At 42.7% G+C, this 12,833-nt stretch overlaps 1 protein-coding gene across 1 annotated transcript in view; it reads right to left on the minus strand.

Annotated features, from left to right (window-relative positions):
- Positions 1-12,833, minus strand: part of a2m1 (alpha-2-macroglobulin 1) — a 57,337-nt gene that overhangs the window by 15,165 nt on the left and 29,339 nt on the right. Inside the window, exons 11-22 of the mRNA XM_085794813.1 lie at positions 11,696-11,851; positions 11,387-11,620; positions 10,271-10,334; positions 9,893-10,038; positions 9,648-9,797; positions 6,474-6,734; positions 5,817-5,901; positions 5,327-5,474; positions 4,201-4,426; positions 3,136-3,262; positions 634-755; positions 111-162 (exon numbers count right to left, since the gene is read on the minus strand). Coding sequence (XP_085650939.1) covers positions 111-162; positions 634-755; positions 3,136-3,262; positions 4,201-4,426; positions 5,327-5,474; positions 5,817-5,901; positions 6,474-6,734; positions 9,648-9,797; positions 9,893-10,038; positions 10,271-10,334; positions 11,387-11,620; positions 11,696-11,851 — 1,771 coding nt within the window. The remainder of the gene's footprint in view (positions 1-110; positions 163-633; positions 756-3,135; positions 3,263-4,200; positions 4,427-5,326; positions 5,475-5,816; positions 5,902-6,473; positions 6,735-9,647; positions 9,798-9,892; positions 10,039-10,270; positions 10,335-11,386; positions 11,621-11,695; positions 11,852-12,833) is intronic.

A 12,833-nucleotide genomic window follows, 5' to 3' on the forward strand; every position in this document is an offset into this window, starting at 1 on the left:
CAGGACGTTACTGAGTGTTCAGGATGTTAATGAACACAGGTTGTTAGTGAACGCTTAAGTCGTTCAGCTCAGAATGTAAGTTAATGCTCCATTTGTCAGTGAACACTCACCTGCAGGACAGAGGAGGGCGTTGTGACTGACCATCTGAGGAGTTCCCTCGGCCTGGAGGACAGAGACAGGAAGTGGTTAATGTTGATTTAATTAAAACATCCTGATCCATTGTCTTTAGAAAATACTAAACACACATCCACCATCAGAACAAACACACAAACTAACACACATTCACCATCACCATCAACACACAAAGTGACCACAGTGGTAAATAGATAAATCCAGTAAACTGTTGTTTGTCTTCTGTCTGTGTGTGTGTTTACTAAACATTAGGAGTTAATAGAATCGTACTGAATTTAATTCTGTCCCATTTTTTTCTAAAGATTTCCATTTTTACTGAGAAGGAATGATCTTGAATCAGACTGGAACTGATTGTTGACTATAAATTGGTCTTTTTTCTGCAGCAGCTGTGATGCTGCTGTGATGCAGCTGGGTTTAAACGTTCAGTCTGTTTTTTATTAATTGACGCTACAGACTAAACGGTCTTGGATCTGGTTCAAACCGGTCCGGCTGGCCACTGACCTCCACCAGCAGGGAGCGGATCACCGTGTCGACCCGGCCCATGTCGGGGACGACGGCCACCTCGTTCCCACAGAGAGCCTCGGTCTTCAGGGCCTCGGCGCTGACCTTCAGCTCCACCTTACCTGTACACACACACACAAAACACGTTCTTATTGTGAAAGCACGGCTGTATCGATGGGCACTCAGCTTGCTTCCCATCACACACACACACACACACACACTCACGTTGTGCAGACGGAGGCAAAACAGCTTCGCATCTGCTTTTCAAACACTCAGCTCATTATCCTCACTCTTCCTCCATCCCTCCTCCCTGTGTTTTACTTCCTCCCCCTGTTTCCTCTCTTATTTGCCCTCATTAATCCCCCATTTGTTGCCTTATTATTCTGCCTCTCTCCCATACGGCTCCATCTCCCCCTCCCTCCCCCCCCATCCTCCACTCCCTCCCTCTCTCCTCAGCCCACAATCCTTCACACGGAGGACAAGTACAGATCAGCCCCCGAGGGAGAGGTTTCTGAGTGTTTCGTCAGAGATACTACCTGACTTGTTAGTACAAGTGATTGTCAGCATTCCTCTAAGGGGGAGTTAGCGGAGAGCGATTTGACATTCATGAGAGCCTCATCTCCATCCCGGCTGATGGAGGCTGATGGAAATCCTCTGCTTTCAGCCAAGGCGGCGTTAACAGCGACAGACGCCTCGGTCTGCTTCCAGCAGAGCAGGAGCAACAGCTGTCACAGCCCCTAATAGAGATTAATTAGCCTGTTCTGTCTAATTAGAGGATGTAGGATTGTACCGGCCGTGGTGGAAAACATCAGAATTTAATTATGAAAAAAAGGTGTGAAAACAAAACTGCATTAAGTTATCGGTGATAATGAGGAGAGACGATTGGGAAAACGTCTCGGTGGTAACGAGGAGACTGTGACTGGATTTAACTGTTTGAGACAAACATTCAGTCAGTTAAAGAAAAAACAACCACACGTGTTTTTAGACTGAAGCTGCGTGACGCACCGAATCAAACTGGACTGGCGGAACAAAACACCGCTCATGTCTTCATTCAACTCTGACTCCATGCCTACTGCATCTTTCTCTAAATACTACTAAATATGTTTTAAATACAAATGTTAAGCGATTTAAAACTGTACTGGTGTTTTTTTTTGTTTTGTTTTTTATAAATCTGCACACGATGCTGCAGAACCAGCCTGCAATTACATCACTGCAATCAAAAATATTACGCTGATTAAATCTAACGACCCATTTAAAGCCTCTAAGTGTTTGACACTGTGGTGAAAAGACACAGTGTGATTTATAAAGTCTGTGCGCACACGGATGTGTTATAATAACAGATCAGGAAACACTGTCTATGTTGTGTTGTGAACTGTTCACAGCTCATGTGTTGATGAATGCTGCGTTCGTCTGCACTCAGAAGTCGGAATTTCTGACCTGGATCTTTCCGAGTTCCGAGGCAAATGCGTTTCATTGCGCAGCCTTGTTTGTTTGGATTTCTTTCGAGCATCAAAAAGTACTGCTGGGGAAGTACATCTGCTCCTTAAGTGTGTTTTTTTGTCCTTAATACATGCACACACCTTTTTAAATCACAAATTAGTGTGGGAATGGAAATGCCACTGCAAACTAATTCTACACTTTTACTAACACAAATGCTAAATTAGACGACACATAACAGTAAAAGTTGAGGAGAAAGTGGGACGCCATTTTGCTTTGATGTAATTCCGACTCGGGAATTCGGGTAGGATCCAAGCAGCCCGAGTCGGAGTCCCAAGCTCAAGGGCCGTTCTATTGCACTTTTCCAATTCGGAGGTCGGATCTTTCCGAGTTTCAAGTGCAATCGAACGCAGCAGAAGCTGATGAAGACTGCGGATGATTGTTTTTTTTTGTCTATTTGATTGTATTTTCTTAAAAAGGGGAACTATGCAGGTTGAAGGTTCGGTTGCTTTTTCGCTGTTTTGGTCTAATTTTTCTTTACAGCGTCAGGTAAATACAGGTAAATTCAGAGACTGCTTGCTGAAAAACTGCCCAGACAGGAGTGCGCATCAGCGGTTTTGCATGAATTTCCCTCTAAAACAACTCTGTCTGGTAACGTTGTGTTATTATCTCATAGCGTGGTGAATGTGCAGGTCACAACTTGTCCACCAGAGCGTTTTGGAGTTGTTGGATTGTGTATTTGATGGGGGGAAACCAAAAAAATCCCATGAGTCTCCGTAGCGTAGCTCTGAGCAGCTCGCGGCTCTGCTCCGCCGTTCTAAAAACAGCTTGCACCGACAATTAAAGGTAACGAACCTACTTATAGGGATTATGGCAATGGGCCAATTTGCCAAAATGTTGAACTATCCCTTTAAGTCATGTTCACACATCCAGTCAAAAAAAATAAGATCTTTCAACAAACCACAAAAGTACATGCATGTGCAATAAATTTGCAATAAAAATAAATAAAATATGGATAGGACTGAAGCTGTGTTGTTTCTGGTCAGATATCTGTAGTGTTATTACCGAGGGCGGTGGGAGTCACGATCCAGGAGAAGGTCCTGCTCTCCTCCCCGCACAGACACACACTGTACTGGCAGCCATCACAGTCTCTGAAGGTGAAGCTGTCTGAATCCGCAAGTGTCACTTTCACCTGCACACAGCAAATAAAACACAAGACGTCGAATCTTTCTTTAAAGGGATACGCCAACATTTTTTGTGTGTGTCTTGCCTCACTCCCGAGTCCATGACCAGCAGATAGACACCATCCTTTCGACTGTGCGTGCAGTAACAAGGGAGATAGAGCCGTATCGCCCGTAATTAGCTTAGCTCAAACGCTGGAAGTGTATAGGTAGTGTTGGTGAACAGTCAGAAGCTGATTTAATTTTAGCTCTAAACTCTGTAAATATATCACTTTATCCACATCTCAAACATTTTAAGGTGAGAAAGTAGCCGTTTAGATCAGCAGTGTGTCGTTAATTTGTCTAAATACCAGCTGTTTACAATTTTGTTTGGACGAATTTGGCGCTACTCAAGCTAGCCGGTGTGACCAACGCACTTCCGGTTACTTTCACAAAATAAAACACCTGTTGGCCTTTACATACAGAAAACCATGACGATAGAATTTGTGCTTTTACTTTGAAATAGGAAGCTAACCTACCCTCGATGTAGCTAGCTTGAACCAAAATAAACCGTCTTTGCTTGAACCCTCCGTTTTGACCGATCTCGTCCCGTTAGCGGCATTTGACCGCTCAAGATGCCTTACCGGAGAGTTTTGTCAGCTCTGAGACGAAGATCGGCCCGCCGGTTTCCGTTTAGAGTTGCTGAAGAGTTTCTCTGATGACTTTAGGTGGACGCAGGCTAACACTACCCATACACTTCCAGTGTTTGAGCTAAGCTAATTACGGGCGATACGGCTCTATCTCCCTTGTTACTGCACGCACAGTCGAAAGGATGGTGTCTATCTGCTGGTCATGGACTCGGAAGTGAGGCAAGACACGGGAAAAAAATGTTGCCGTATCCCTTTAAAAAAAACAAAAAACAAAAAAAAACACTCTGAACCCTCAATCATTTTTCATCTTGAATATCTACCATGATGCATTTGGAGAGATAGTTGAAGACGGTGGCTTTGAGAGTGAAGACCTCCCCTCGGATGACGGAGTAAGGCAAAGTGAGACTGACGAAGAACGGCTGGAAGGCCGTCAGCCCCACGTTGGGCGCGATGCCGAGGCCGGCGGGGGAGACGCAGAAAGCTCCGGCCGCCCACTTGGTGATGGTGTCGGGGACGGTCTTCTCCACGTCCACGGACCCGCTGTCTCTGTACAAAACATACGAGCAGTGACGCTGAAAAAAACCCAAAACCTCTCGCTGCTGCAACATCCAGACACATGAACATGCTCAGAAAGATTCAGGACAATCAATCAGGGGTCACAGGAGATGAATCAAAGGTTAAGAGGGGGAAAAAAATCATTAAATGCTCTGTAATTAAATAAATCTGTGCGGTCCTGACAACCGCTGCTGTCAGGGGCAGGAGGCTACACAGCTTAGCCCGAGAGGAGGGGCCCAGTTTCAATGTTTTGTTTACAAACTGCAACGAACAAAACCCCAGACTCTACCTTTAATGTTAATGCTTTTGTGCTCCATGAAGAAATCAAAGATAAATTGTGTCATTAGCTTCTTGTCAGTACCTTTTAAAGGGACAACGAGGAGTTTTGGAAAAGCGAAGTGTTTTCTCACTACATTTATGAGCCTCCGTGCACCATGAAATCCTTTGACCGGCGCAAGACAGACTCATGTTTTCATTCATCAAGAATTAAAGTCAGAAACGGCGATTCTGCGGCGTTATTCTCATGACTCGCCACGAAACCAAAAGTAAAGAAACGCTGGTCGGCTCAACCAGCATTTCCACCACCACTAATAATAACAAAATAACCATAGAGACAAAACGATATATTTATCTAAGATGGGCCCATTAACAAGTGTGAGTAACGGAGATTCATCCACATTAATATGAGACTCTTTTATAACCAAATAGAAACTCCTCGTTGTCCCTTTAACATTTTAATGATTGAACAGTTTGAATCAATCAAGTCAAAATGAAAAACAAAGACATATCAAGCTTCAGACGTATCAAGCGTCTGAAAAGAGGAGGAACATGAAGTGATGATTTGATCCTTTTTTTTTTTTCTTTTTAATAGGATTATCATGTCATTATTACCCCACAGTAACTAGGTCCCAGATCCAGGTCTCAGGGAAGAATGTCCTGACGGTTTCCTTCTTCTCCTCCTCATCTTTACCTTTCAGCACGCCACCTGCGCTCTGTGGCATCATGTTAAAGGCCATGGGCACGGGAGAGTCTACGAGATCTAGGAACACATGGATATAGAAAAAAAAAAAAAGAAAGAAAGAAGGAAATTTAATCACACTACTTGAACTTACCCAAGAGAAACCAGCTCCCAGATCCAGGTCTCAGGGAAGAATGATCTAATAGTCTCGGCCTTGGGCTTGGGCTTGGACACTGGAACCGGCTTCGAACCCCTTGGTGCATTTTCCACTTGGGCATATGCCATGGGTTCGTCATAATCGGCATATTCTAAATTAACAGTATAATGGGTCGTTTCTTGCTCTGGGACCAGAATCAATGGACAGTAGATCACAACAATAATGGGACAGCAAATGGTGCACACACACACACACAGGCAACATACCCATCTCCACATAGTATCGGTTCAGTTCCTGGCAGTTGTACGGTTTCTTCACGTCAGAGTTGGTCACAAGTTTGATTCCAATTTCCTAGAAGGAGAGAGAGAGAGAGAGACAGAGAATTTTTTTTTTTTTTTCTGTCACATACACCGACAATTTATCCAGCACATATTGTACATAATTGCAACCGTACTCCATACTCATCAAATACACAATCCAACAACTCCAAAACGCTCTTGCACATCTAAAACAACTCTGTGTGGTAACGTTGTGTTATTATCTCATAGCGTGGTGAATGTGCAGGTCACAACTTGTCCACCAGAGCGTTGTGGAGTTGTTGGATTGTGTATTTGATGAGTTTGATGAGGGAAACCAAGAAATCCCATGAGCCTCCGTAGTGTAGCTCTGAGCAGCTCACGGCTCTGCTCCGCCGTTCTAAAAATAGCTTGCACTGATAATTAAAGGTAAGGAACCTACTGCTATGACTATAGGGATTATGGCAATGGGCCAATTTGCCTAAATGTTGAACTATCCCTTTAACATAAAGCTGCAAAATGGTGAAAAATTGAAGGGGGTCTGAATACTTTCTGTACCCTGTGTATGTATGTATGTGTGTGTTTGCAGCCTGCAACTGCTGCAAAAAAAATGATGCAATTTTCTACTTTAAAGATGCTGAAGACGTCGTTCTTCTGATTGGGCGGCCCAAAGTAGATGGAGCGCGCCGATCGACGATCCGACCGAGGATCGACCACGACGTCCGGCTCAAGCTCTGGTTCTGGTTCTGGTTCTGGTTCTGGTTCTGGTTCTGGTTCAGGTTCGACCACGGGCACGGGCACCAGCACGGGGTAGCAGGGGTACGGCTCAGAGTCCTCCACGTCGTAGGAGTATCCCGTCAGCCGCTGCAGAGGCAGGTCGCTGTACACCTAATTTAATGTCCAAACAAAACATAATCCAGTTCAAATGTCCAAACATAATCCAGTTCAAAAAGAAATACAAGGAAATTATTTTCAGTATGTACAGAAGTGAGGGTGTCTGACAACCACAATGGTGCTTATTATTATTTATTTGGGTATTATTTACCAACTTAGTTCATTTGTTGCTCTGTTCGTGTTACTTTCAGTTTGTCTTTGTATGTATGAATGTGTTTGTATATGTTTTTATATGTATATGACTATATAGAGAGATAAAGATTAGTAATCATATGTTAGAATAAATCTATATGTATATAAATATAATAATATATTAGAATAAATCCAGTTAAATAACTCATAAATTAATTTATTGTATATAGACTATAATGACTAGATAACTTGATAGATAATTTATGAATAAGAGGTGGGAGTAAATAAGTTTTACTTCTTCCCACTCCTTTTCGGATATGAAAGAACAACAAAAATCTAATTATCTTTATTTTCAATTATTTTATTTTATTTTATTTTTTTGATCATATGTTGTCTTTGCAAAGTTTTTATTTGTTATGTCTGTCCATTTCTGTATTATGTTTTATTTCTTTTAACATGTCCATAATAAACTTAAACTAAACACCTGCACACACACACACACACACACACACACACACACAGCAGAGGAGGCACGTCGTCGTCAGGGTGATGGAGGTCCACGCAACCATGATGTGAAAAATGAAAAGTGTTACAAGACCCGCAGCGGCTCGGAGTCAGAGTCTCGTCACCTGCTCAACAAATTAACAAAAAAGATAAAACTTTATTGTCGTGAGCGAATCTTCACTCGTTGGCTGTCAGTGGGTTAAAGGGATAGTTCAACATTTTGGCAAATTGGCCCATTGCCATAATCCCTATAGTCATATAGCAGTAGGTTTGTTACCTTTAATTGTCGGTGCAAGCTGTTTTTAGAACGGCGGAGCAGAGCCGTGAGCTGCTCAGAGCTACGCTACAGAGGCTAATGGGATTTCTTGGTTTCACTCATCAAACTCATCAAATACACAATCCAACAACTCCACAACGCTCTGGTGGACAAGTTGTGACCTGCACATTCACCACGCTATGAGATAATAACACAACGTTACCAGACAAAGTTGTTTTAGAGGGAAATACATGCAAAACCGCTGATGCACGTTGCCTTCAGGGACAGTTTTTCATCAAGTAGTCTCTGCATTTCCCTCTAAAACAACTCTGTGTGGTAACGTTGTGTTATTATCTCATAGCGTGGTGAATGTGCAGCTCACAACTTGTCCACCAGAGCGTTTTGGAGTTGTTGGATTGTGTATTTGATGAGTTTGATGAGGGAAAATAGAAAAAAGAATAGAAAAAACAGCCCGCACAACCTCGTTTTTGCTCCAGAATATTTTACTCTCAGCCCTTCATCAGGTCATCATGATGACCTGATGAAGGGCTGAGAGCCCGAAACGTTGTGTCAGTAAAATATTCTGGAGCAAAAACGAGGTTGTGCGGGCTGTTTTTTCTATTTTCTACTGTCCATTTGGCCCAGCACCCCAAGCAAGGGATGTGCGTATATTTTCACTCTTTATGAGTTTGATGAGGGAAACCAAGAAATCCCATGAGCCTCCGTAGCGTAGCTCTGAGCAGCTCACGGCTCTGCTCCGCCGTTCTAGAAATAACTTGCACCGACAATTAAAGGTAACGAACCTACTGCTATGACTATAGGGATTATGGCAATGGGCCAAAATGTTGAACTATCCCTTTAAACACATGAAGGACAGGAGAGGCTGTGTGCAGCTGTTCCTCTCTGAGGGTCAGTGACACATTCAAGTACCAGAAACTACAGATAATTCACTGTGTCTGAAGATAAATAAAGAGCAGATAAAACAGGAGTGAGTCTGGAGCCTTCAACAGGCCGATGGACGACCGGACAGTTTGTATCAACCCCAGAGAAGAGGAAGCTTCAGCTCACAGGGTCAAAAGGTTAAATCTGGATCACAATTATCCAGATTTTGAAATCCCTTGTCTTGCTATCTAGGATCATGTACAGTAATCCATCTTTACTTTTATCCCAGCTGTTCAAAACACAGCTGGATGGATCAGTCTGATCCAGATACAAACTTTTCATGATCACCTAATCCAGATAATGAATGTTAATGTGACTGTATCAGACTGACGGCTGAACAGGTAGAACAGCAGCATGAGGTCACTCAAAGTGGATTTATTTGAAAATGGGATGTTTGAGTTGTTTTCTGAGCAGTTTTTTCTTTCTTCAATGTCTTAAACACCCAGACCTGATCTGACCAAAAAATACACCAAAAAGCAAATACACTTTACTCATGTATATTGTGAATATTTTATCAAGTGTTTCAAATTCAAAATTAGATTTTTTTTTAAATATCCAGTAGTTGGGGAAAAACATTCAGAGTTCTTAATTTTGTTAAATTATCAAAAGTTAATTTTATTTACTTTATCACTGTAATGTTTTAAAAACCAGGTGCAAAATATAAATGTTTATACAGTAGCTTACATTATAAATGTGGTTTATTTGACCAGTTTGAATCTAATTTAAAATCACATTTTGTTCCTGAATCCACCAAACTGCTGTGATCAGAATAATCCGGATGTTTTCCTGATCAAAAAGTTTTGAACTGAAGGTTTGATCACGTAATCTGATCCGATCTCAGAATCCGTTTTTAGTTTTGATCAACACATTTTCAAGATTTGATCTGATCCATTATCATGAAATCCAATCAGATTAACTTTGAACAACTGGGCCCAGGTCCGACTGAGTCCTCGTGTTGGTGGCTGAATTATTATTCACACTTTTCTTATCAGTAACTGAGGCATCCTGCTGTTTGAGATGCAAACACTGCGTCACAGTGTTGGTGCGTGTGTGTGCGTGTGTGTGTGTGGTACCTGTTTGGTGCTGATCTCCGGCTCGGTCTGCAGCAGCAGGACGCTCTGGTCGATGGCTCTGAGCGAACAGAGGGAGTGAGGCGACGCCTGCAGACTCAGCGTGGTCTTCTCTGCTGGAAGACTCTGGACGGACGAGAACTTCAGAGACACCTGCACAGGAACCAAGCAACCAGGTGGAGTCAGAAACCTGAGGTGCACAGGTCTAAGTCATTCATTACATGTAAAAAAATTTATTAAAAATGCACCTTGTTGCTGAGGCAGAGCTGGACGGGGAAGTCCTGGCTGTCGGCCACGGCCTCTCCACTGGGCATCAGTGTGTAGACCACCACCTGGGCGAACGGCGCCAGACCCGTCAGCTGGCGGAGCGTCACCGACAGCTCGCCTGTGTTGACTGACGGAAATGTGACATGAGAAGCTTTACATGTTGATACAGAATCAAAACAATTGATTAGTCAAACAGATAGATAGATTATTTTATCTCAAACTGGGGGTTTCTTCTGTTACAGCAGCGATATACGCGCATTATACAACAAATCAAATAGAATATAGTTTATACAAAGGAAACCACATATAAAAGATACAACAATTAAGTCAATTGGATCAATAGTAGGTTTAGTTTGTACCTGTTCCTGCTTTAACAGTGACTGGGATCCGTCCATGCTGCACAATCCCACCTCTGGACATCACCTGGAAAGAAAAGACAACACCGACATTTAATGTGTTGGTTTAAATATTAAAGAAAAGTTCATTAGTTTGATTTAAACTCGTGCAGACCAATAGGACAAATATACAAACCAAAACAGAGAAGAAAATAAAAATAAAATACAGGAAGTGGATCAGGAAAAACACAAACAGAGGACCGGACATTTGTGATTTATGATTTTAAATGACTGATAGGGACAAGTGACTTTAGCTTTAAAGGGATAGTTCAACATTTTGGTCAATTGGCCCATTGCCATAATCCCCTATAGTCATGGCAGTAGGTTTGTTACCTTTAATTGTCGGTGCAAGTTATTTTTAGAACGGCGGAGCAGAGCAGAGCTGCTCAGAGCTACGCTACAGAGGTTCATGGGATTTCTTGGTTTCCCTCATCAACTCATCAAATACACAATCCAACAACTCCACAACGCTCTGGTGGACAAGTTGTGACCTGCACATTCACCACGCTATGAGATAATAACACAATAATAACACAACGTTACCAGACAGAGTTGTTTTAGAGTAATACAGAAACTGCTTGATGAAAAACTGTCCCTGAAGACAACACGCATCAGCGGTTTTCCATGAATTTCCCTCTAAAACAACTCTGTGTGGTAACGTTGTGTTATTATCTTATAGCGTGGTGAATGTGCAGGTCACAACTTGTCCACCAGAGCGTTGTGGAGTTGTTGGATTGTGTATTTGATGAGTTTGATGAGGGAAGCCAAGAAATCCCATGAGCCTCCGTAGCGTAGCTCTGAGCAGCTTGCGGCTCTGCTCCGCCGTTCTAAAAATAACTTGCACCGACAATTAAAGGTAACGAACCTACTGATATGACTATAGGGATTATGGCAATGGGCCAATTTGCCAAAATGTTGAACTATCTCTTTAAGGTGATCTGAAGAATGTATTGGTTATATCTCAGTTCTTAGTGAGCGAGCATCATCAGTAAAAACCGTTTTCAGATTCAGTGGATTGGACTTGCGTCACTGTGAGCGTCTCTTAGCCCTCAGCGGCCTGTAACCCCCAGTCACACGTACCAGGTAGAAGAAGTCGAGGACTTCCTGTCCCGTCTTTAGCTCCTCCCCTGCGATGATGTACTGCGCGCGCACGGTTGCGTCCTTGTCGCAGGAGATCTCTCCGGCCTGCATGAGCTTCAGGAAGCTGCTGCTCTTGGAGTAGAAGGCCGTGACGTGGTGGTGGGCCGACCGGTAGCTGGGCCGACGCACGTTGCGCTCGAACGTCTCAAAGTCCTCCGTCTTCTTTGTGCTCGCCTAAATTGACGGAATTCAAGTTACATTAATCAGATATTGATTATAAAACTGATTGTGAACTGAGCAGGAACCGACCCTGAGAAGTTCAGAGGACTTCCAGAGGGACGTGTCCAGAGAAAACGAAGCCATGCCGCTCTTGTCCGTCCTGAGGGTTTCGTTCTGTGCATCGCCGACAAACAGGTACACCAGCTCATCGGCGACAGGTTTGTTGCCCGGACCGACCACATTCACCTGCAGACAAGACAAGTGGGGACACACAAGCTAAGCCACATCATCAGGGTTTGTATCCTCTGGGAGCTCGACTGTGACAGGAAAAGCTAATAAAACATCTGATAATTGAAAGAAAGGTTCATCCTCTGATCAGCATGGAAGCCAACAGTGTTGTTGGTTAGTGCTACCGGATACTGGGCTCTTGGTAGCACTCAAAGAAGGTTGGTTATGATCAGAAATCAACCTCTGGGGACCATGAATACGCACAGAAAACGTCATGGTTATTGGTCTACAAACTATCAGGTGACCTTGGTACAGTATGGGTGTTGGTTTAGAGTAAATGTTGACAAATTGTATTTCTATGTGCCACCAAAGAAACGATGATTCATCTACTGAGGACCATGAATAACACCATTTTTCATTAGTTCATGTCCATCAGGGTGGATGGTGGAGCTATTTTGAGGATCCAGGGAACATAGCCTTCTGACGTGGGTGAACAGTGGGAACTACGTAACTTACGAAAAACAGTGGAAAAGTTTGGGCACCCCCGGTCAAAGTTTATGTTAATGTGAACAGTTAATCAAGTGGAAGATGAAATGATCTCCAAAAGGCAAACATGAACATGCACTCTTGCAATATCAGCGTATTATTTAGTTATCTAAGGTTTCAGAGTGAAAAAAGGAAACAAAGCAGCAGCCTGCAACAGAATGGGAAACCCAGGAGACTGGAGCTCTCAGATAACTTTGACAAAGGTATCAGACAAGATATTTACACACCAACCATACTAACTATGCAGGGGGGCCAAACCTTTTCCTTTTCTGTTATTTTGAAAATGGAAAAGATGAAAAAAAAAATATATATATATATGTATATATATATATATATATATATAAATAAATAAATATATATATATATATATATATATAATGTTTAACGCATATCTGTAACTTCATGTCTTTTGGAGATCATTTCATCTTCCACTTGCTGAACTGTTCACACTGAG

Source organism: Trachurus japonicus, chromosome 13, assembly GCF_045865225.1.
Source record: "Trachurus japonicus isolate A0001 chromosome 13, Traja_1.0".
NCBI lineage: Eukaryota > Metazoa > Chordata > Actinopteri > Carangiformes > Carangidae > Trachurus > Trachurus japonicus.